We start from the raw sequence: 25,006 nt of genomic DNA, 5'->3' as shown, positions 1-25,006 counted from the left end.
TCAGTGGCCTTAGTTTCAGTTACGTATTGCTAGCTTACAACGACTCGTTAATAAATAAACAAATTACGAGACGTAATTAAATCGTGAAGCTGAACGCATAACGTACACCTTTCCCTAGAACTTTAAGTACTGATTTGGTATTTGGTACTGACAGGTATTGTTTGGGTCGACCGATCAACTGCGACAAATCTGCTATACCCCTTTCTACGTCTCTTAGCAATATGTGTGTTAGTTTCTCGGTTTATTTCATTTTCATACGTTTGGCAACATTTTACTGTCCTCTCTTTGTTCAGTACATTATAAACGCATTGTACTCTTCTTAATACGGAAATCTCGACCCAAAACTAACCTTTGCCAACCCTTAGAAGTTTAGTAACAAATAGAAAATTAGATTTAAAAATAATAAAAAAGTTTTTGAAAAATATACATTTTTTACTTTTTTATTCAAAAGCGAATAAATCCAATAAAAATCGCCTTATACATATTATTTGGAAATACAAAACACTTCATACCTTTTTTAGGAATACAATAAACTACATATCTACAATTATTTCAACCTAAATATTAAGGTAAATCGGATCTCAAACTTTGTACGAGTACTCTCGGTGATCTTAAGGTATTTTCGAGGTATTTTTACACAAACAAAGAAGGAAATTAAAAAAAAAAAAATAATTTCAAATTCATTTTATTTATATTAAAATCCATTTTATAGGCATAAAAATAAATTGTACCTGATACAAGAATTTTAGGAAAGTTTGGTGAATATAATTTCACATTTAGTCTCGTAATTTTTTAAGATGTTTTTTTTTTTTTTTTTTTTTTTTTTTTTTATAAATTTGTGTTTTTTATCAGTTAACCCTGTTCGATTTGGTCAGAGTTTCTTATAAATTTTTAATAGTGCAATTTAAAAACATAATCAATGTTTTAATAAAATAAGTATATTGTGTTAATTTCAAAATCGCGTCATTGAGTAAACATTCTTGATAAGAAAGTTAACGAATAGTATGTACAATTGTATTTTTATAATTACGTTAATTTCTATAAGTATCTAAGTTTATTTTAAAAAAATATTACAGTATATATTACAAGATAATTTTGATGTTGCTAAAGCTAAATTAGTTATTTTAGTGCTGGGCACGCTGTAGTGGTATTGAATTACATATATATTTATGTTTATCACTAATATATTTATTTATATGTTGTGTAAGTAATTTTTATGCATTAAGTCCAGTTGATATTATAATATAAAAGTCTCAGATAGTAGCTTAACACATTTTTAGTTTTCAGTGTTATGAGTAAATACTCATACGCTTTTAGTAAATAGTATTTAAGTATTTTCGGAGTAAGTAAGTTTTGATATACATATTTTCATTTTATTGTCTTCTTTTAATTTTAATTTACAGTCATGATTATTTTAAACGTGTTAATGAATAATATTAAAAAAATATTTGGTCTCTGATTATGTTGAATTAAATTAAATTATTAAAAAAAAAAAAAAAAAAAAAAAAAAAAAAAGATCGAAAAAAAAAACGGCGTCAAAGACGGCTGGGGACAATTGATGGCATTTTTGGTGAGATCAAGTCTTAAGGGCTTACTACTAAGTAAATAAAAATTATTTTTAAATGTGTAGTTCAGAATTCGATAAAAATATTTTTTTTTTGAAAATAGATTTCTGTGCCTGGAAACATTCTCTCCTTTTTTAATCTTCCTACAATTAGTGTTAGTTTTTTTCAATTTTTATGTCAATTTTTAGTAATTGGCATCAGAGAGCCAAACTTTGACGCCGTTTTTTTTTCGATCATACGGTATTTTTATATTTAATTCTTTAATCATATTTAGGATCTCGCTTAATCTTAACTATTAATATTGAAAATTCCTTTAAGGTCACACGCCAAAAATCCGATTATACTGGGGATTACATCTAATTTTTATATTCAATATTTGTTCAGTTTTTTCCATGCATTAACTCACGTCTTAAAAGATTAGAATATTTCCGAGGATATTTCATACATATACTTCAATATATTCGTAAAATTATGTGTTGCAGGCGTATCGAATAAATTCGGCATTTTGCAAAAAGCCTAGGCCTATTATAAAACGCCGACATTTTAATCAAAAGAAGGATATTTTACAAAGAACCTATCTGTTTTCAGTCGTTTTGCAAAATGCCTAATCAGAATTAGGCATATTAAAATATTAAACAATGATGATATTTACTGCATAAAATTCTCATGATATTTGCTCTGTAAAATTACTTGTTTTCAGTCATTTTTCAAAATGCCTAATGAAGACTAGTAGATTGCACAAAACATTTTACGCGGAATTGGTATAACTAACCTAAATTTATCCAAGGAACATTTCTTGAACTCCTCTTTCAAAATTAGGAAATGGCACAAAATAGTGATGGTTTTGTTAATGAGAATGTGGCCAAGGAATATTATTATAAAGAACTAAATGCATTTTAGTCTAAAAGACAGCAAAGTTCCACAAAAAAGTCATGGACATAGAATCGAATTACAGAGTATAATAATTAAATAAATATTAATATTAGGTATTAATATTATATGAGTATTAATAATTAAATGAGTATTAATAAGGTGCCCGGTGGCGTAGAGGTACAGGCTCTCGTCTACCAATGGCACCCTCGGTATTTTTTTACTTTATTCGATAGAAAATGACATTCTGAATACAATGACATATCATATGTCAACTTTTGACGTTCTCGCTTAATAAAAAATCGTATTTTAAAATTCAATCTAGAGTGCCATGGCTATGTTAAAAACACTAATTCTAAATCAAGGAGCTTTGGAAAATCAGATTTGATCGTCTAATGTTTTTAGTGTCTTATTGTCTTGGGCAGTTAGAAAATGCTCAAATCGTATTTCTAATCATATCTCAATTTTTTCAAATGGAACGAGGGTGGCTCATTAGCATATTTAGAAAAAGCATTTTTTTACGAATAATTTGATACCACACACTTGGTATTTCGAGTCAAATTTTCGTTACCAGTTATAATGTCAAATAAACCATATGCGAAAATGTCAAAAGTTGACATATGATATGTCATTCTATTCAGAATGTTATTTTCTATACAGTAAAGTAAAAAAATACCCAGGGTGCCATTTAAAAAGCAAAAGTTGTAGTCATTTCTTTTGAAACAGGAAGTGACCGAAAACAATTGAATATGTCAATCAATCCTAATTTCTGTTATATACTAACATACCAAATTTCGTTTTTTTATCGGAAAAAATAAAAAAGTTTGGTTTGGTCACCGGGGTGAGCCACTTTTGAGACTCACCCGGTATTATCAACTTTATTAAAAATGTCTATTTTATCTTAATTTCAGATAAATTAAAAGCTTTCATGGACAATCCTGATTCTTTTATTCCCCAAAACTCTAACGAACCGCCTTTGAGTTTTAATCCCCATACATGCGTATTTTAAAATTTCTCCGATCATCCATCCAATCGTTTAGTTAAATGAGTCTCAGATACCTTTCATACAATCTTTATAAATATATCACAGTGAATCGAAGAAACGACAATGCGATAAACCACCCCATTCACATCCGTTACAAGAAACATATAAACCCGAACAGCGTCGCCATACGTCCTACAGGGTGGTACCGAAAAATCCTCATCATAGGTCATCGCCCGACAAACCTTCCCCTCCTTATCCCCACTCTCGAAGTCGAGCCGACCGCGAGCATCTGTCACCAAGATGACGTCATCGCGACTCTGCCGATCCGCAAACAGCACAGCGTTGCGTGCATGACGGATCCGGCGGCCATGTTGTGTTTCGTGCACGGATTCGAGGGGGGCAAGAATGGAGGGGAGAATGGAAAGCTGCAAAGCGTGAGGAATAAGTTGTTGAGAAAATCCAGGTAAGATCTTATTACTATATTTAAGATTTTTACTGCATTTTAAACTAACCTAAGATTGCCAACCGTCCTCTATTCCAGGGGACAGTCCTCTTTTCTCTCGCGTATTGAAAAAGTCCTCTTTTTTACATACCAACCTCAAAATCTAAAAAATATTCGTCTATCGCCATTATGCTTTAAAAAAAATTTAATCTGTGTCTTTTAATACTCCCACTCGTTTGTACAGAAAAGAAAATGAAGAAATACAACATTTATGTATTTACAAGAAGTATTTGTAGAAGCGATAAACATAACTAATTTAACTATTTTATGTTTACTTACTGTTAGATTATGTTCAGAAAAAAAAGTTTTGTTGAAATTAGTTTGTTTTATTTTAAGTTTTGAGTACTTATAATTTTTTTAAGAAAGAAAGAAAGACCATCAATCGCATGCCGTTTACATAACTTTTTGGTAAATTCTAGACATTTGGACGAGGTTTCAAAAAATGTTTCGCCTGCGCTTCTTTTTTACCCTCTCGTCCTCTATTTTTATTTTTAAAAGTTGGCAACCTTAAACCCTTCTTAAACTAATCAGGTTAGTCAGTTATAAGTATTAATTATAACCAGGTTAGTCAGTTACAAGTAATAATAATAATTTTCTTTTATTACCAATTAGGCGATTTTCTTACTAAGTACCATGTTATTAATTTATTGTAGATACAGATGAGACTAAAACCACATAAAATAAAACGGTTAATTTTGAGAACAACTTCAAACACAAAAATATTTTTTTTTATAAAATTTAACCGATTTTGTAGTACTTTATATAACTATATCCATTACAGATAGATGTCATCGAATACATGTCTATTAAAAAATAGTGATGTGTTTTGATCACTATCTAATATATCCATGGCATAAGCTAAGGGCCGGAGGATTTTAAGGTACTCTTCAATATATTCGAGATAAATTTCTTTCGTTCGTTTTTCGGGCTACATAACGGAGTCGGGGATTCACTTGAAAGACAACAGAGTCACTACGCACGCGTAACACGACATACAATCAAAACTGGTTCCGAAAAACTAACATTTTATTTATTGGTGGTATTGATTGTTTTTTTTTTATTCTGCTGCTTGGCTGCCGCCTAACAGTTTAAAAAGAAATGTTAAAAATTTACCATAAAAATATATAAAAATCTTACTTTTATAAAAAGACAAATCTTTTTAATGACTTAAGTTAAATCTTTTTCTATTTCTGAATAAAGATTTAATCACAAATCATTTTGAAAAAGACTTCAAGTGTGATTTATTTCGTTTTTGCAGGCAGAGCAAAACTTCTATTTCCCAATCTGAGTACAATCTCATCCATATTGGGAAATCTGAAGGTCCTAATTCTATGTTCTTAAGTATATCTCCAAAATGTTTGGAATTCTTAACAAATAAAGTTGTTTTTCCTACTAATTTTTGGACAATTTGGAGGAGAAATCCACTTAAATTGCTAGTTGCTGAATCTCTTGAACTAGTGATAGGTCTCATTCGCACACTATCATTGTGAATTTTTGGTAACGCATAAAGATATGTAAAGATTCCTATATTTGTATAAAGCTCGGTAGATTTTTCCTTCAATTGTCTTAGTAGGATCACTAGATATTAAGCTATTTTTGTCCTTAGCCAGAGTCAACTCGATTTTTCGATCGTACTCATGGGCGTGGAATATAACTGTGGCCTTACCTTTGTCCGCTGGTAGAATCTTAATGGTGTTGTCCCTTCCGTAGTTCTATAATTGCAGCTTGTTCTTCCTTCGTTGTGTTGGAAGTTCGTACTTTCCATCTCAATTCATCTGCATCTCGACCCTCAACTTTCAATGTTTCCATTGAACTTATAGTGTCCAGGGTAGGTATCTTTTGTGGAGCTAGAGCAAAGTTGATACTCTTGCTCAAGATTTGTTCTTCAGAATTGGAGAAAACCCTAGAGAATAACTTGACGATTGTCGTTTTTATCACTTTCGCTACCAGCTTTCGAATTTTACCAGTTTTCTTTTATGAGTCTTCTGGATGTCTACTTTGACTCTATAGCATGTCCTATCAATTTTCTCCATTATTGTGTATGGTCTCCGTCCAAAGTTAGTCCTTTAATTTCTTCAAACTTTTGCTGGATGTCATTTAGCATTGATTTCTTCCAACTGTAGTAATTGGGGATCGAATCAATGCTTGACTAGCGTTGTCTAATATGCATCTAGCTGTTGCTCCTGGGATCGGTGACTTGATGAGAAGCCACTGGGAATGATGTTTTTATCCCGTGGTGGTACATAAGAAGGAAATATGTGCTTCCTCCTTAGTCAGCTTAATTTTGCTCTTCACGTAGCTTCGGAATTTCTCTCTGATACCGGGTCTGTACCGGTTTTCCAACGTTTTCTTTAAATGTGGTAGATAATGATTCAGTACCGAAACTAAAAGAATTTTGAACTTCGATTGACTTTAGTTATTTTGATTAACACAACGTTTCGGTCAGAAGGATCACCATATTCAAAGAAACATTAGTTCAATATGTGTTAAGTAATAACATTATTATATTGTTATAAAGTATGTTTAAAATAGCTTTAACTTATGAGCTGTATTAGAAAACGAATATAATATACAATTAAAAGTCGATAATATACAGAAATTATTCACAAATATCGATTAAGGACAGACAACTGCTCAAAGTCCGATGGGAAAAAACTTATGTTTTTTGAAGTGAAAAAGGTCGTCTCCGGCTTACAAGTACAAAGTGCCTTAATTACGATTATTTTGGCTAAAAGCTGTTGTTCTTTTGCCAAAATATACTGACGCAAGACACTTGCATCATTACATCTATACAAAGGTAACCATAGGATAATATGTGCTAGACATAAAAAACCGTATTGGACATTCGTAATATGTTTGAACTCTGATAATATATATTTTATTAGAATCATAATGTCAAACAATTAAAGAAAATAAAATATATTGGTGTAATAATTCTAAATAATTACTACAATAATTGTATTCTTTGTATTTATTGGGCTTCATTATTTATGAATCCATTATGTCGATAAGATAAACAAAATATATTTAGAGGTATGTCTTAAAAGACAATTTGTGAGCAGTCAGTAAGGTTTATAGAAAAGCAGCAGCTGTTCTACTGTTATATATTTTTTGTCTAATTATAATTTTAGAAGATATCCATAAAAAATTAAGCACTAGTTGTATAATGGAAACTGTTTCCTCACTTTTTTCGTCGAGCTGCTTGAATCCATTTTTGCTTTTGATCAAGTCGGTGTGATCAAGTTGTTAAGCTATAAAATGTTGTTTCGGGAGAGTTGAATATCCGGGAAAGTTGAGTTATTGAATGCTATTGCACTCAACAATCACGTAATTACGCCCTTCTTTGCGTGTTAACATTTTTTCGATAATTCTATTAACATTTGAAGGGTCCAGGGGATGATAAGCACCGTTTAATTTACCATCGTAAAGAGTCGCAACCAAAAGAACCTATTACTACTTATGGATTTGTCCATCGGCCAAGAGGAAACAAACTTACCGTGGAAAGGGTCGGAAAACTTACTTATATTGCCCATAATTATAATTTACTAATTGGAGAAGAACATCTAAGAATGAACATGATAGAAGCTGCTGAGAAAGAAATGGAAGAAGAAGATATCTATTTCGAAGTAATAGATTTAACTCAATTAATAAAAGAGAAAGAAGAACCATATGAAAAAATTAAGGATGATTTATCATTAGCCACTCTATTACGTACTATAACATAGGCCACTCATTCTGACTAGCTTAAAAACGTTCTTTTTTTTTGTAATGTTTTTACAGTTTTGAAACAAAAAAAACATTATTAATTAAAAAGCTGTTTTTTTATATGAATTACCAATGTTAGAAGCAAAATCTTCTAATTCTCTGTCATGATATTATAGCTCTCCAGGCTAATGCCCTTTATACACTAAGAAAGTAGTAACAAGATAGTTCACACGTTAGGTTAGGTTAGGTTGCTGGGGTTTGGGAATCATGTTTGATCCCTCACTCGGAGGCCTTGGGCCCATTGCGATACCCTGTATTGTTGTACCAAACCTTCCTCTCATTATATCTTTGCGTTAAAGCACTTCCAGCTCTTTGCAAAGTTCCCGATGTCGCTGATGTTGGCTTCTGCTTCCTCTAGTCTCTCCAAAAAACTTTGCCCTAAAACGTTAAACCGTCGGTATTCCAGTGCCGGATAGTGGCACAGCAGGTGCTCTATGGTTTCTTCTTCCTCTCCGCACTCTCTGCAGTAATCGTCGTTGGAAATTTTCCATCTCACGACGTTTACCCCCGTGGGACAGTTTCCAGTGACGACACCTACAATAATGTGTACTAGGTTCTTTTGTGTGTGTTCTAGTAGTTGTTTTGTCTTTTTGCTATCTACCAGTGGCCATAGTCTTCGAGCTGTAGCGCAGTCCTCACGGTGTTGCCACGTCTCTTGCTGCTTGGCCTTGATGGCAGTTCCTAGAGCTTCCTTCAGTGTGTTGATCGTCACAAGTGGTGGGTCATCTGCCACGGCCTCTCCCCTGGTCCTATCTTTGGTGAGTCTGTCTGCTTCCTGATTGCCTACCACATTGTTGTGGCCTGGCACCCAGCACAGAGTAGCACCGCCTTGACACAGGCAGCACAGTGCTTCTCGGCATTCCATCACAGTTTTCGATCTCACTGATTGCATTAGTTCACACGTTAGTAACAAGATAGTTCTTGTGACTAACGTCCATAAATTGTTATAATTCACTGATCGTATTATTTTTTCAAGAATGAAAGTGAAATCGGACCACCTTATAGCATTTTTAGATTATTCATCTAATTATTCTCGTTTTTGGAGCACTTAAACCAATTATTTCCCTGAAACTACCTACTGACTACACTCGTCCATGGAAAATTAACGTAAAGTGTTTTTGTTACGTTGAAACACCAATTAAATGGTAATTAATGAAAATGTTCTGTATCGAAAAAACGATTAAATGACCGTTCGCGATCTTCTTTTTTCGCTTAAAGGCAGTTCCATACGAAAATTTGTTGATTTTGGCACGATCGAAAACGCGTAATTTTCGAAAAAAACGATATAAAAAGTGAGTTGCTACGTCGAAGAGGGATTACGTAGAGTGCCGATGAATTGAAAATACTTTTTTTACGGTTTATTGGTCTAAGTCTTTTATGACATCGTTAAAATCCAAATTGTGGACCTGGTAAGATTCAAGATTACGTTTTATAGTTTGCCACAGCTGTTTTACCTACTGTGTTTTATCAATGCTTCATATTTGATTTATGACTATAATATACAACATATTAATTTTCTCCTATGAATGGGCATTTCACTTTTGTAAATATCAATTTTTTGAAGTGAAACTTCTCTACGTGCGTTGAGAGTAAAAATTGGTCGTCATTCAAGGCCGTGACGCGCGAGCTAACGAGAGGAACAGTGATAGCGGCAGTGTTGCCACAGCTACGGTTACCTAAAGTGTTGTATCCTATGTTATAGGGCTTGTTTCTCTCTATAATTTCCTGTCTCACAATGTACCGGTTGTGTCGGGGAAGGGATCATAGTTTCATAGTTGTCGATTTTCCAAAGAAATCAGTACATGTATATTATTTCGTATATTTTTCATTTTATTGATTTTATGGAAAGCACTGTTCATTAAAATGTTGTATCCTATGTTATAGGGCTTGTTTCTCTCTACAAATTTCTGTCTCACAATGTACCGTTTGTGTCCAGGAAGAGTACATAGTTTCATAGTTGTCGATTTTCGAAAGAAATCAGTACATGCATATTATTTCGTATATTTTTCATTTTATTGATTTTATGGAAAGCACTGTTCATTAAAATGTTGTATCCTATGTTATAGGGCTTGTTTCTCTCTACAATTTTCTGTCTTACAATGTACCGTTTGTGTCCAGGAAGAGTTCATAGTTTCATAGTTGTCGATTTTCGAAAGAAATCAGTACATGCATATTATTTCGTATATTTTATTGATTTTATGGAAAGCATGTTCATTAAAATGTTGTATCCTATGTTATAGGGCTTGTTTCTCTCTACAATTTTCTGTCTCACAATGTACCGTTTGTGTCCAGGAAGAGTTCATAGTTTCATAGTTGTCGATTTTCGAAAGAAATCAGTACATGCATATTATTTCGTATATTTTTCATTTTATTAATTTTATGGAAAGCACTGTTCATTGTACAGGTAACGTCTGTGTCATACTCGGCTAAGAAAATCACTATAATATACTTGAAACTGTACCAACCTTCATTTTATGCATATTTTCATCGATAGGTTTGTAGCTTCTGAATAACGATCTACGAGCAGCTAATTAACGCTGTAAAAATACACAAAATTCTATATGATTTATCCGATCCAAGTTGTAAAAATAACAGAATTGAAAATAAAAAGTTTGAGACAAAATTGGAGTTGCAATTGGATTGGATAGTACACATGTACACATTTTTATTGTTTAACGTTAAATATTGTAGGTAAATATTTAAGAATGTTTTTTTTCGGTATACATAATTCACATTTTTAATTTATACCTATGTATACATACCTACAGGATGGCGCACTACATATAGGTACGGCAGTGAACGCGTTCGTGTGTGCTAGAATGATCGCTCATACTATCGCTGCCCTGATCTTGATCGTGATCGCGGCCGTGATCGCACCAGTGTGCGTGTAGCTTAATAACAAGACCAGTGAAATCTGTCTCAAAGGAAGCGATTTAGAGTAATAATTTGGTTATGTAAAATTTAGAGTGACAATTTTGATTGTGCAAAAGAAATACATATTCTTCTAAATAACATTATAAAATTATAAAGCTAGAATAGAATACGGTTTTATATTAACTCTATTTTTTTGAAGTTTATAAAAAGCATTCATAAAAAAATATATATCCTTCAATTTAATAGCTGTTAGTAAGAAGTTTCACTTCACAATATGCGCACATAGTGCACGCACAAGTTTTTATATCTTAAATCGATGTTTAATTTAAATCCACTAACTTATTTATAAAAATTAGGCTACTTTAATCTTGCAATTTTCATATTTATGCATATAGAATTGAAACCCACACATTGCTGATAACTACAAATGCATATGTACAATGTACAATGAATTTATCAATGCTTGACAGAATTTAAAATTTCTCCTTAATTGGTTTTTCTGCCTCTATTGATTCTCTTTATTTACTTACTCGTTTTTGCATAAAAAAGTTTAATAAATTGCAATGATCTAAATTGAAAAAAGAACTAAGGTTAATAATAATTACAAATCTTATTATAAGCGTGTATACCATACCTATAGCTAAAAATCAAAACCACTTGTTTATAAAAGAATCAAGTTATTATGCACACCTGCAAAATTGGGGTCATTGAAAATCGCCTGTAATAATATGATTTATTCTTAGGTTATTTTTTTTCCATATTTTTTGATGGGTCTGCTTTTTTCAATACATACAATGACGGTCAAAATTTTCCATTTTTTCTAAAAATTTCCACGTATTCTCAAATTCAATACAGTGTCGTTAACACAATGCAGATATTATGTTTTTAACTGAAAATTTAAAAATTATCCAAACAAATTTGGAAATACACTTTACAATTTTTTTTTCGCGCCAAAAACTCAGAAGCGAAATCTTTGCGGGATCGAAATATTTGCAATTTATTTTGTACTTGATTACAAATTTACCATGTACTTGAGAGGAGGTGGTACAAGAATAATGCCTGATGCCAGCCGAAAATGTGTGTATTTAGTTGTGGTAATGCCTAGTTTGAATTTACCTACTCAGTTTGCTGAGAAATGCGTATACGATAATAAACATGAACTAAAATTTCCCTTTTTCTTCTGGATCTCAAAATTTCCCACGATTAGGGAAATTTCCCACGATTTGGCACCACAGATTCCGATAAATAGAAAGATTAACCTTTTTCTGAATTTACTTATACCAATGGCTAAAGAATCAAAGACAAATAACACCCGAGAGCAAATTGTGACGATGTCACCAAACAGTGTAGAGTAACAAACAGTAGCTCTTTGAAGAGATATTTATATTTTTTGATAAATGTTTTGATTACGCCTATGGTGTATACGATGGTATCATACTAATTAATTACGAAAAAAACCTATTAAAATGTTAACAAAGGTACAAACTCGTATCGACGTATAGCACACGTCAAGTACATACTATAATATCAGAAAAATAATTATCGAATTCAATAAGAAAACTAAGAAAGCGCCAAAAAGGTGGGCGGACTGTTTATTTACCTATGAAACGTAACTCCTGGCTCTTTCTTATCGCTGCTGCTTTTACACTTGAAAGCTGAACAACTCATCACCATTGTAATAAAGTTTATACAAAGTTCACTACACACAAACTACTATAAATCGCTAAAATTGTCGCTGGTGACCAAATGATGACTCATTGTTTGCCATCAAAAGAATGGCGTCAATAAGGTCACAAATTCTGCTGCAGCACGTATATGAGCGTTACATGTCCTTATATTTTTTAGTCATTGACTTATACAAAATATTTTAGGAAACAAAAATAAACCAATTATAAATAATATAAACAGTTATTATTTACATCAACAAAACTCACCTTCTTACCAGCACTTAAGGGACATAAAAGCCATTACTGCCGCTTTCCCGTTCAAAATATTCTAATAAAGTTGCGATGAGTTTTTTACGACTCTTAAGCTATCTTATACCACTTCGCACTAAAAGAGGTTCTAAAAAGAACAATATTCGACTGCAAGGTCTGCTAGTAAAATTTTTTAAGCATAAAGTATCACAACAAAATTCATTTAAACGAAAAACATGTAGTACAAAACTTAAATGTCAAAACGAATGACAATGTCAGGAAATAAATAAATAAATGTGGCAACTTGACATTTTTTTACAGCAGAGCTACCACCTGAATCCCCAGCGGGAAATTTAAATTTCAGTTAGTCAGCCCGGCGCCGCACTATGGGGTATTAACCTCAAAAACTGGCCAATAATATTTTTTCTTTTTTGCATTCTTCCGCCTTTTAAAACGTGAGAAAACAAAAAAATTGCTTCAAATTTTAATACATAACTAGCGTTTTTTTATTGACAAGATTAAGATTGAATTATATAATATAAATACATAAGTTTATTCAGGGTGTCCCTCAATAACATATCAATACTCGAGGGAGTGATTCCTCAGGTCATGGAGAAAAGTTCCCATAAACATAGGTCCAGAAATGCATTGTTTCTAAGATACAGGGTGTTGAAAGTGAAAAACACTACATTTTTATTCGATTAAAAAAAATTGTAACTGCCAAACTCGCAAAAATTAGCAAAATTTCTTATCAAGGCCTTCTAAAGGAATACTTAAGCTACAAAACCACCCAGATTGATATACTTGATAAGATTCGATTACATACTGAAAGTTTACATAAACATTCTGTTATAAATGAAATAATGTCTATTACTGAACTAGCAGATTAATATTGTTCTAACTGCAAAATAACAGTTATACTAAAGAGTAATACTAAACAAGTCTTTCTTCAACCCCTCGATACTAATATAAGATCAATAAAAGATCGCGATTAGTAAGAAAAACTAAGATAATTTTTATTAAGTAAATTTTCTAAAAGCACAGCGATACACAACCCGTCTGTTCGAAGAACAATTTGTGATTGGCGCGGAGTATAACACGGCAGGTCATTGACAAATACCACCCACCCTCAAATACATTCATGTTTATACGAATAATTCCTGGTATCGGTTGGTTGATATCTTGAATTTAGATTTTTGAATATTGGCCAACTTTTTGGGTTAAATTCCCTTTAATGCGCCGGCGCAGAATATGTCCATGGTTGGCCCCCAACAATGAATTTAAAAATCGCGCCCTTTATTACATATAACTAAAAGTTTAATTGATATGTAATATATTTATGAAATGCTTAATGCTTATTGTATAAAATAAATTATCTATTTATACTTCTCTTGTCCCGTTTTTTGCATAAAATTAAGTTTCCTCCTCATTTATTTCCCCATTAATAAAATTTCTGGCAACGTAATACCTAAAAGAAAAATAAAAATAAAAAAAATACCTCTTAAGAACATTGGAATAATGATGAATAATAGGCTTCCGTTGACCTATTTAAATTTTCTTTCAAAAAACGAAGCTTAGGTACATTTTTTTTGTTTTTTTTTTCTTTATGAAACTCCCTGAATCGAAAAAAATTGGGCCAAATAAATTAGCTGACATAAGGAGGAAAGTAATATTCTTCAAATACCATTATACAGTTTGTGGGAGGTTCATTTAAGTAAAAGCATTCGACGATTATTTACAAAAGTACATGGATCTTTTATAAAAAGGAAAACTCGATAAAAAAAAACATTTTCTTTTGTCTCAGAGACGTATTTTCTAAGGGATTATAAATATAAGGGATGTTTGTCAACCATTCTTACTGATGGAATTACTTATTTACTAAACATACTTATTTTTAAGTGCTTTGGTTTTCCTAATTTTTAGGAATAAATAAAATGAGAGATGAGAATAAAAAAATAACTAATTACAGTTATATATACAGTCTCAGGGCTTTGACAAAAGCCACTATCTGAGACAGCTCCACATAGGCCAGCTCTCCACCTCCGACATCAAACGTACCAAAGTTTATGAGACGAACGGTTGTCGTCTCGCACTCAGTGATAAGGTGTTCTGGTGTTTCCCCATTTTTCCCACAGAATCTGCATTTGCTGTTGTTTCTCAGCTTCAATCTACTGAGGTGTTCGTTGAGGAGACAGTGTCCTGTTAGAAACCCTTGACAATCCGAAGATTGTTCTTACTTAAACCAAGGAAAATCTTTGATTTTTCTCGGTCGTAAGTTCTGAGGAACTTTTTCGAGTGTCTGAGACCGTTGGAGGTCTCCCATTCAAGGTTACGGATGGAGACTTCCAGGTTTTTGAGTTTCGCTTGGAAAACAGAACGGTTCTGGTCCAGTTAGTGGAGTATTCGCTCCTTTTCTAGCTAGATCGTTGCCTTCTATCCCTTGGTGAGCAAGCACTCAGAGTAGGAGGACTTTATTTCCTTTGCCTAATTTTAGTGCTGCTTGACTATCGGATAAGATGGCTATTTCCTGTTTTTGATGGTTCCTATATATCTAAGATAAATTGTACGCATCTTTCGACAGCATAGATTCCTGCCTGCTTCTGGTTCGAAGTTTCAATTTAATCGACATAAATACTCCTATCCCTGTCCCAGCTTTGTTTTTAAAAGCATCAGTATTCCACGTTATGGTACGGTCTTTTAAGCTGCGTCCACATTGCTCGCGAGCAGGCCGAACCAATCAAACGTGAAATACTAAAAACATGACAAACAGTCGGAGAGAGAGGTTCGCGGTGCCTGTTTCGACTCTTCAGCTCTGTCGCGGTACATCAAAGAGACGCTTCGGAGTCATGCGAGCATACTTCACGGCGCGCGGCGGTTCGAAGCGCTCGAGCCTCGAGCTGTTTGCGTTGTTTGTCAAGTTTTTAGTTTGGTCTCATTCATAGGATTCGGTATTTACTGCAGTATGATGATACTACCATGGTTTTTCTTATTTTAGTTCAGAACTAAAAATATTTGTATTTTGGTTTTGGATAAATAATATTAAATATACCTTTAATAAAATATAATTCTATATTTATATTGCCTACTTATCTTAATCTGATCTTTGAGAACTTTATTTATATTTTGGCATACGCCTGGTATTATTTTTGAAATGCTTTGCTTGGAAACTTTGAATAAATAACCCAAACTGGTATGTGAGTCTCTAGTTGCAAAGAATCTTAATGTTATGGTCAATCTTTATTTAACTCTTTCTTTAACTGGAATACACTTCCTAAAAGTTGTATTTAACAAAATCAGTAGCGGACATGTGATAAAAAATATTAAAAAACATTCTGTCTGTTTGTAAATTGCGTAGATGTGCTGGGAACTACTTTTGAAATTATTAGACATCCAATACCGCCTTTTTTTCTTTGTCTCCTTCGTTTTGCAATAATGATCGCACTAGCAGCCGCTATTAAAAATACTTCGGTATCATCCACGTCCGAACACCACGAACGTAAGCACTACATTACAATGTGGACGCCGTTGCTTGCAAGCCGAAAGATCTTAAGAAACACGACAAACAGGAAGCGCAAGGAACGCAAGCACAATCAGAAGCAAGAGCGCGAGCAGGATCACGAGCAATGTGGATGCACCTTTACATACTGAGCAAACATTTCTCTCTTCCAATCCTTTTTATTGCTCAATACTACAGTGACGCGTTTCTCAAAGCTGTACATTCTTGGTATGTCATCCACTGGGAGTTGGAGGAGTAGAATTTTCTTTTTGAGGGTGTTCCAAGTTCCTGACCTGAAAATTCTCTTAGTACTGTTCAGTACCGTCAACGTCAATTCTAATCGTTGTCGCATTGGTATATGTATCTACCCACGATAATGTGCAGTGGTGTTAGGTCTAGAATTACCCCCATTGCTGCTGTTAAGCATGTTCTCATGGCACCTGTGATGCAGATGCATGCCAGTCACTGTACTTTGCACAGGTTTTACCTTGCTATACATTACTCCAGTTTTCTGTACCAAGCAACTGCTCCATAGGTAATCATCCAACGCAAAATGCTCATATCTTTCGCTTAGGATCATATATTTCCCGTCAGTCTTTGTGGCTTTGGCTTGTAATGTTCTTAATATGCCTATTCCAGAGTTTACTGTCCAGAGTTATTCCCAGACACTTGACTTTCTAGGGTAAGGGTACATGTAATACCAAAGGTTCTCGCGTACATTTTATATAATCAGGTAATAAATTGTTTTCAACATGTATTCTTTCTCCAAACGATTATAAATTAGATTATCAAATTATAATTTACAGCTTATTACCATGGAAAATTCTTAACTATTTCTCAGATCTGGTTTAAGCTGTCTCGAATGCAACTAAGCAGAAACATAACGTTTTAATGTCTAAATATACGAAAGATTTTAAGGCCTGCATTATTTCCGCAGCAACAGTAAAACATTTGAATCACGACCTAGATTAATAAACGACCCACTATTAAACTATTAAACGATGTTCCGAAAATACTACCTAGTAGCCAAAATAGTTTATACAGGTAAAATAATATGGTGAATCAGTACATGACAAGCAAATTACATTTTATGGAGTGAAAGAAAAGGAAGCTAGATTCTGAAACGTTGGTTTATTTTATTTTAAGCAAATAATTTTAGATTTTTGAATTAAATGATGATATTCTATCAATAAACGAAACTCCATATTCAAATCTATAATACCACTTTATCTAAAGAAGAAAAGATTCAACCAATGTGTACTACCAGTCATGACCTATGCATGCGAAACATGGGCACTTAAAACAGCTTAAAACGGTCATTAGAAAACTGCAGGTCGCACAACGCTCAATGGAACGAAATATGCTGGGAATATCCAAGAGAGACTGTGGAGAATAGAGTGGATACGACAAAAGATCCAGGTAATAGATGCCATCCACAGAGTCAAATCTCTCAAATGGCAATGGGCAGGACTGAGGACACCTGCCAAGAAGAACGGACAATAGATGGACAACAAAAATTACAGCATGGTACCCACGAGGAATCAAGAGACCTAGAGGAAGACCAAACTTCAGATAGGACCATGATATTAGGAAATGGTTGAATAAGCTGAAAATGATGATGATGATGATGATTTAATGAGTACACAACAACATTAAAACAAAAATTTTGTAAACATATTCAGAATAGGTCAAAAAATGGCCATATTTATTAGACTGCCAAAAACATTTTGTATAACGAGGGATATCTTTCCATGAACATCTCCTTTTATGTTTTAATAAATTTATATTAATAAAACATTAATAAATTATAATTATATCCTTATATAATTACTTATTTTACAACATTGTTTTAAGTCATAATTAGAGAATTCGAATTAATGTCAAATAGTTATCTATTATTAAATGCAGAATTAAATAAAATATAATTAACATAAATACATTATTATTATAATGATACCAATTAATATATAATAACAGTTTCTGAACATCGTTATTTTCATTACAAAAATTATTTTCCAATTAATATATTTTGAATATGCATCAAACCATTCAGAACGTGATATATATTTTAAATTTATTTTACCTTTTTGAAAGGTGAAGGCTACACACTGCATATGTTGCTTCAGAATAGAATTGGTCTATGTATAGAATCACGTTTTTGTTTTGACTACTGTTTTTAAAATTAGCCATGAAATTAGCTATACAAGAAGGGCTCTGGATCTACGGATAAAAATTCTTACTTTTAAAAATGTTCAACTTAAAATGTATATTTTAATTTAACGTTATTATTTTTTAAACATTTTTTAATGGCAATAGTAGTATATAAATTAAAAAAAGGTGTATTTAGAAATTTGTTGAATATATTGCAATAGGTAAGATTATTGTTAAGTAAAATTGAACATGAATGTATCAATGTAAATAAATAAATAAATAAATAACTGGAAATAAAAGCTGTAAATAAAATAATAACGGTGCGAACGTAGTCTTTCTACATAGAAAATCTCTAAACAACTAGAATTTTAAATAATTTAACGCAAATGAAACTTTAAAGAAAGAGACAATATTTATCTGATGATCATATTAATTCTGAAATATACAGGATCCGGCAACAGTGCGTCAAGCATCTGTAGCTCCTAGAATAAAAAACTTGAGAATTTTGTTTAAGTGCAAACCTAAAGTATGTATGAGGATGTATTTCAGAAAAATATTTTAACTTCTATAGGGTGGCTCAAAAAAGTGTGAGTGGATCGAGATTATTTTTTAAATGGAACACCCTATATATTATTGCAATTTTGGTTTCATTTCAGATCACTTTACATAATCTTAAGATATGAGTAAATATATTTCGATAGTTTGAGAGATATTAATAAATAAAAAATATATTATATTTTTCAACTTTCCTTAAAAAAATATTACAAATTATATAAGAAATGTCCTGAAAGCAAAACTAAAGTAATCGCAAAACAATTTCCGACGCACGTAATCAACTTTGAGTGACAAGGGATGGCAATGCTGCCAGATTGTGATGGATGTATGAGATGAATCTTAATGTAAAATTGGGAAACAATGTATTAATTATATCATTTTTTAAAGATTTTTACGTTTTATTTTTAATTTAATAACTAATATTGTAGTGAAATTAAATTATTTATTAACTGTACCTAGTCAATAACACTCACAGCAGAAATATTTAAATTTAAGACAGCAGCTATTCGCTACAAATCGAAATATGTAGAAATAACGTTAAAAGTGGTATAATGTGCTTACCAATCAAACTTACTTCTCTGACTGAAGTCAAGGGTAATAAAGGATCTTTATTGTCACGTTCTCGTTCAAAATAGTTTTCCAGGAAAGCTACCAGCTCTTTGCTTCGGCTGTGTAAATTCTTTGGCATATTTTCAATACACAATTTCAAGAAATTCAATACAAAAACTCGAAAATTTATTTCTTAAAAGAACTATTTGTGCTTAAAAACACACTTTTTAAAAAAAGACTATGAAAATCGGCAAAGAACGAGAATTATTCCCAAGGATTTAACAACAACACGATATTATACAAAATAATGACTGACATTATGATAAATGTTAAATAATAAACGACAATGTTGCTGATCGCGGCGCTATGTGACCAACATGGCGATAATAAAAATCGCTTTAAACTAATTTTTGCAGCTTGAATCTAATTAAAATATCTGTTACAATCATTTGCTCTATAAAGTAAAATGAAGAGCTGTTAAATTATACATCAGATTTAAACATTTTTGCCAAAATTTCATTTAGTCAGGTTTATGGCTTTAGTGTCAGTTTCGATATAATTGATGACGTGCATCGGAAGCATATGAATCTAGTTGCTCCACAAGTAAGGGCATACAACAAAGTAACAACAAGCCCTGGTGGAACAAGATGCTGGCCAATCTTAGGTCGGAGGTCCGACGACTCTTCAACAAAGCCAAACACAGCGGCGAATGGCAGCTCTACACCGAGAAATTAACTGAGTATAATAAGGAGATTAGAAGGGCAAATCGGTCTGACTTCAGATCCTTTTGCGAAACCATCACTTCAACTACTTATGCAGCTAGACTACCCAAAGCTATGGCCAAGAGTGGGCCCATCCCCAACATGGCACTTAAGAAACCTGACGGAAGCTACACGGAAGGAGATGAAGAGAGAGCCAACCTCCTACTTCATACACACTTTCCAGGTAGCATATCTATTAATACGCAAGTAGCTCCGACCGAACCCCACAATCCTCCCAGGGAAGACTGGGAGACGGCCAAGCTAGTAATAACAGAACAAAAACTGAAATGGGCTACTGACACCTTTCAGCCTTATAAAACAGCAGGAATAGATGAGATTTTTCCTGCCCTTCTAAAGAAGGGTGAGCAAATAGCTACACACCATCTATTAAACATTACAAGAAGCAGCTTAGCGATGGGATATATACCAACCATCTGGAGAAGAGCGAAAGTAATCTTCATACCCAAAATAGGCAAAACTGACTGGGCTAACCCCAAATCATTTAGGCCTATTAGTCTCACATCGTTCATATTAAAGACGATGGAGAAAGTAGTGGACAACATATTAGAGTAAATCATCTAAAGGTTAAACTACTGCACGATAGTCAGCATGCATATAGAGCGGGCAGATCCACAGAAACTGCTCTGTACCGGTTAATTGAGCTAATACAGGCAAGCCTGGATAGCAAAGAAACAGCACTTTGTGCCTTCTTGGACATTGCAGGGGCGTTTGACAATATACCTCACAATGTGGTCAAGCGATCTCTTGAAACAAGAGGGGTGAAAAATACGATAATTCGCTGGTTTTGGGAAATGCTCTCAACACGAACAGCAGAAGCTGAGATAGGTACCAAAACTGTGGTTGTTAAAACAACGCAAGGAACTCGATAAGGTGGAGTGACCTCCCCCCTACTGTGGAGCTTGGTAGTGGATGAACTACTGGAAGAATTAACTGTAGCGGGAATACACTGCATAGGGTATGCAGATGACATAGTCATGATTGCACGGGGGAAACATGAAGGCACCCTGTGTGATATTATCCAAAGAGGACTCTGCATCACTGAGAGATGGTGCAGGACTGTCGGGCTGAGTATCAACTCAGATAAAACCGCGGTAGTTCCATTCACCAGAAAGCGAAGTTTGAAAAACTTGAAAAGAATCCATCTAGGTGGAAAGGAAATATTGCCATCACAGGAAGTGAAATATTTAGGAATAACCCTGGATAGTAAACTTCTCTGGAACAGGCATATTAAGAACATTACCAGCAAAGCCACAAAGGCTCTCATGATATGCAGAAGACTGGCGGGGAATAGGTGGGGCTGAGCCCCAAAAATTTTGCGCTGGATGTATACCATGATAGTAAGACCCATGATTACATACGGAGCAGTTGCTTGGTATACAAAACTAGAGCAACGTACAGCAAGGCAAAACCTGTGCAAAGTACAGAGACTGGCATGTATCTGCATCACAGGTGCCATGAGAACATGTCCAACAGCAGCAATGGAGGTCACTTTAGACCTAACACCACTGCACATTGTCGTCGGTAGTTATGCCAATGCGATAATGATTAGAATGGTCATAGACGGAAATAGTACTGGGAGAATTTTTAGGTCAGGGGCTTGGAAAACCCTCAAAAAGAAAATTCCACTTCTCCAACTCCCAGTGGATGACATACCAAGAATTTACAACTTTGAGAAACACCTCACTGTAGTATTGAGTAATAAAAAGGATTGGGAAGGAAGAAACGCTTACTCAGCATATAAAAGACCATAACATAACGTGGTATACTGATGCTTCCAAAACCAAAGCAGGGACAGGGATAGGAGTATTTGGGCCGAAAACCAAATACTCCGAATCAATGGGCACCTACCCCAGTATCCTTCAGGCAGAAATTTGCGCTATCGAAAGATGTGTACAATTTATCTTAGATAGAAACTATCGAAAACAGGAAATTGCCATCCAATTCGATAGTCATGCAGCACTAAACGCGATCAACTCAGTAACCATCAATTCAAAGTTGGTCAAAGAATGCCTAGAGAAGCTCAACAAGTTGGGCAAAGAAAATAAAGTCCTCCTACTCTGGGTGCCTGCTCACCAAGGGATAGAAGGCAATGAAAAAGCAAATGATCTAGCTAGGAAAGGAGTGAACACTCCACTAACTGGAACAGAAGCGTTCTGTTTTCCAAGCGGAAACCAGCTGAAAGCGGAACTGAAGAATCTGGAAGACTCCAACCGCAACTTGGAATGGGTGTCCTCCAACGGTCTAAGACACTCGAAAAAGTTCCTTAGAACTTATGACCGAGAAAAATCAAAGGTTTTCCTTGATTTAAGTAAAAACAACCTTCGGATTGTCACGGGGTTCCTAACAGGACACTGTCTCCTCAACGAACACCTCAGTAGGCTGAAGCTGAGAAACAACGGCGAATGCAGATTTTGTGGGGAATATGGGGAAACACCAAAACACCTCATCACTGAGTGCGCCGAGACGACGACCATTCGTGCCATGAACTTTGGTACGGCTGGTGTCAAGGATGGAGAGCTGGCCTCTATGGAGCCGTCTCAGATACTGGCTTTTGTTAAAGCCTTGAGACTGTATGATGAGTTATAACTGGTTATAGCTCAAGAAAGGGGAACACACAATAGATCTTTAAGGTCGCGGTGACTAACTCCCCTCCTAAACACATTCTACATTCTACATTCTACGTGCATCGGAAAATGTTTTGCGATTACTGTATCTTAGGTATTTACTTTAGATGATCTATACTTACTTCGCTATAAATATCGTAACACCCTGTATATTATTTTTTTCAAAAGATGGAGAGTTAAAAAATGAACATTTTTTGTATTTAAAATATTTCAAAATTTTTAATGGCTTTTAACAGGGAGCAAATGGTGGACAGAGAATGAATGTCAATCTAGGAACACGTGTCTGCGGTTATCACTCTCTAGTGGGCTATGCCGGTATTTCAAAAAACCGTATTTTTAAATACGAGCGATATTTCGCTCGAGTGATCACTCGGTTATTGCAATCGCTTGACTATTGAAATTAATCGGTTTTTCCCATCACTAATTTTTTTATAAATATGAATAACTAACTCATTTTTTAAAGTTACATTACTCTTTCTTTTTTAAATTCTTATCACTAGTTATATTATTTATGCCACTTATAGGTCTCTTAAAATATTTAACACACTTAATTACCAAGAAACATATGTGCATATACGTTTCTTTAATTAGCGTACATATAAGGAGCCTATAATTTGGTTTAATGTGAAATAAACACCGTACAGCATTTAAAAGACTCCAAGTCATTGTTCCAGAAACAAATTATTCCGAATTTAAACGTCATTTCGCAGAATAATAATTTTATAGGTAGCTCTAAAAAATGTCATTATTAATTCCTAACAAAGTATTATGTTCCGGATTTATTAGCACTAAGAATATCTAGACAAGTAAAGTATTAAGCTGCAAGGAGAACGTTTTAATTACGGATAATCGGGCTAATTATAAAATAATGTAAAATAAATGGATACGAAAAAGAATGTTAAGGAACTATATAACGATTAAACGGCAAATCTAAATTTGGTTCTCTTTTAAGTAATTCTTATAATATAAGGTTCGTTCCAACCATGAATCATAAATAGATTTGCAACAATTTGCAAATATTGTCCAATGCGCATGTGTGTAAAATGAATTGTTTTCTGACTAATTTGAAACTACGGTTGGAACACCTGCTTAACAATTTGTCTGTCAAGTGTCAATTTTAAATAAAATAACATAACCTAATATTCGTCTAAGACAACATTGAGTAAACAAGGTTGTTGTCTCTGAAAGAACTAGGAAAATGGCTCAACAAGGGAATTATCTTTAAAGAAAATACCAATTTCAGCAAATGATTATTTTATATTTTACTTGATGCAAAGCAGGAATATTGCCATATTGGCCAACTTGGCTATTTAAATGCTGGCTTATTTCAAACCTTTCAGCTACGTGGTTAGCACTTTGTTCTTGTAAGCCTAAAATGTTCAAAGAAAACTTCATTGGAAATTGGAATATTGAGGCACGGTTTCCTCTGAAAATATTAACACAATATGGTATTAGATAAAATGTGCAAAAATGTCGATTTTACCTAAATAATTTTGATTATTAATTCTGTGCTCATCTAGTAACAATTCTAAATCCTCATCACTACTTTCCATGGACGACACGTCACTAATCTCACTACTATACTCTTCGTCATTGCGATTTAATTATGATATCTATTCACAAGTCTTTAATTAGTTGAACAGTCCGTTTAAATTATTCAAACGAGTATAATCAAATTTGCTATTATTTTATTAGTTATGGCGTGGTTATAACGGTAATACGCATGCGTCGGATAAATGATATGAGAAAATTTTGCAAACCGTTCTGACAGTTTTCAAACAGTTTTCAATTTAAGATGGAACAGAAAACAAATGATTTACTAACCGACAGTAAATCCAGTTGGAACGCTTTTCAACTTCTGCGCAAACTCCTTACTGTAAGAAACCGTTTCTTACGCGTGTTGGAACGAACCTATAATATACACTAAGATGCAAAAAAAAACTGAAAAAAACGCAACGGAAAATTTTTGTTTTAGTTTAAAATGTTAAATTTTTTTAGTCCAATTTTCTTCATTTTTTGCCAAACTGTATATAAGAGAGTCAATGATAAATAATAATCTAATAAAGAGTCTGGATAAATAACATACGATATGCCGATGACACAGTTTTTGTTGCGGATTTAGAATTTAGAATTTAGAATGAGTGGGAGGGGGGTTAATCACTTCGACCTTACAGATCCATTGTGTCCCCCTTTCTTGAATCATAACTCATCATACAGTCCCAGGGCTTTGACAAAAGCCAGTATCTGGGACGGTTTTATAGAGGGTAGTTCTCCATCTCCAATATCAGTCGTACCAAAATTCATGGCACGAATGGTCGTCGTCTCGGCGCACTCAGTGATGAGGTGTACTGGTGTTTCACCATCTTCCCCAC

At 33.7% G+C, this 25,006-nt stretch overlaps 1 protein-coding gene across 2 annotated transcripts in view; it reads left to right on the top strand.

The window, feature by feature from the left end:
- Positions 1-25,006, top strand: part of LOC115888351 (GRAM domain-containing protein 2A-like) — a 119,088-nt gene that overhangs the window by 7,846 nt on the left and 86,236 nt on the right. For both annotated transcript variants that reach the window (XM_030908056.1, XM_030908055.1), the window contains exon 2: positions 3,526-3,883. In XM_030908056.1, coding sequence (XP_030763916.1) covers positions 3,771-3,883 — 113 coding nt within the window. In that variant the 5' untranslated portion in view covers positions 3,526-3,770. The remainder of the gene's footprint in view (positions 1-3,525; positions 3,884-25,006) is intronic.

The sequence above is a fragment of the Sitophilus oryzae genome, unplaced genomic scaffold (genome assembly GCF_002938485.1).
Source record: "Sitophilus oryzae breed Bouriz unplaced genomic scaffold, Soryzae_2.0 scaffold_732_pilon_pilon, whole genome shotgun sequence".
Taxonomy (NCBI): Eukaryota; Metazoa; Arthropoda; class Insecta; order Coleoptera; family Curculionidae; genus Sitophilus; species Sitophilus oryzae.
This window is presented reverse-complemented; position numbering and strand designations above follow the sequence as displayed.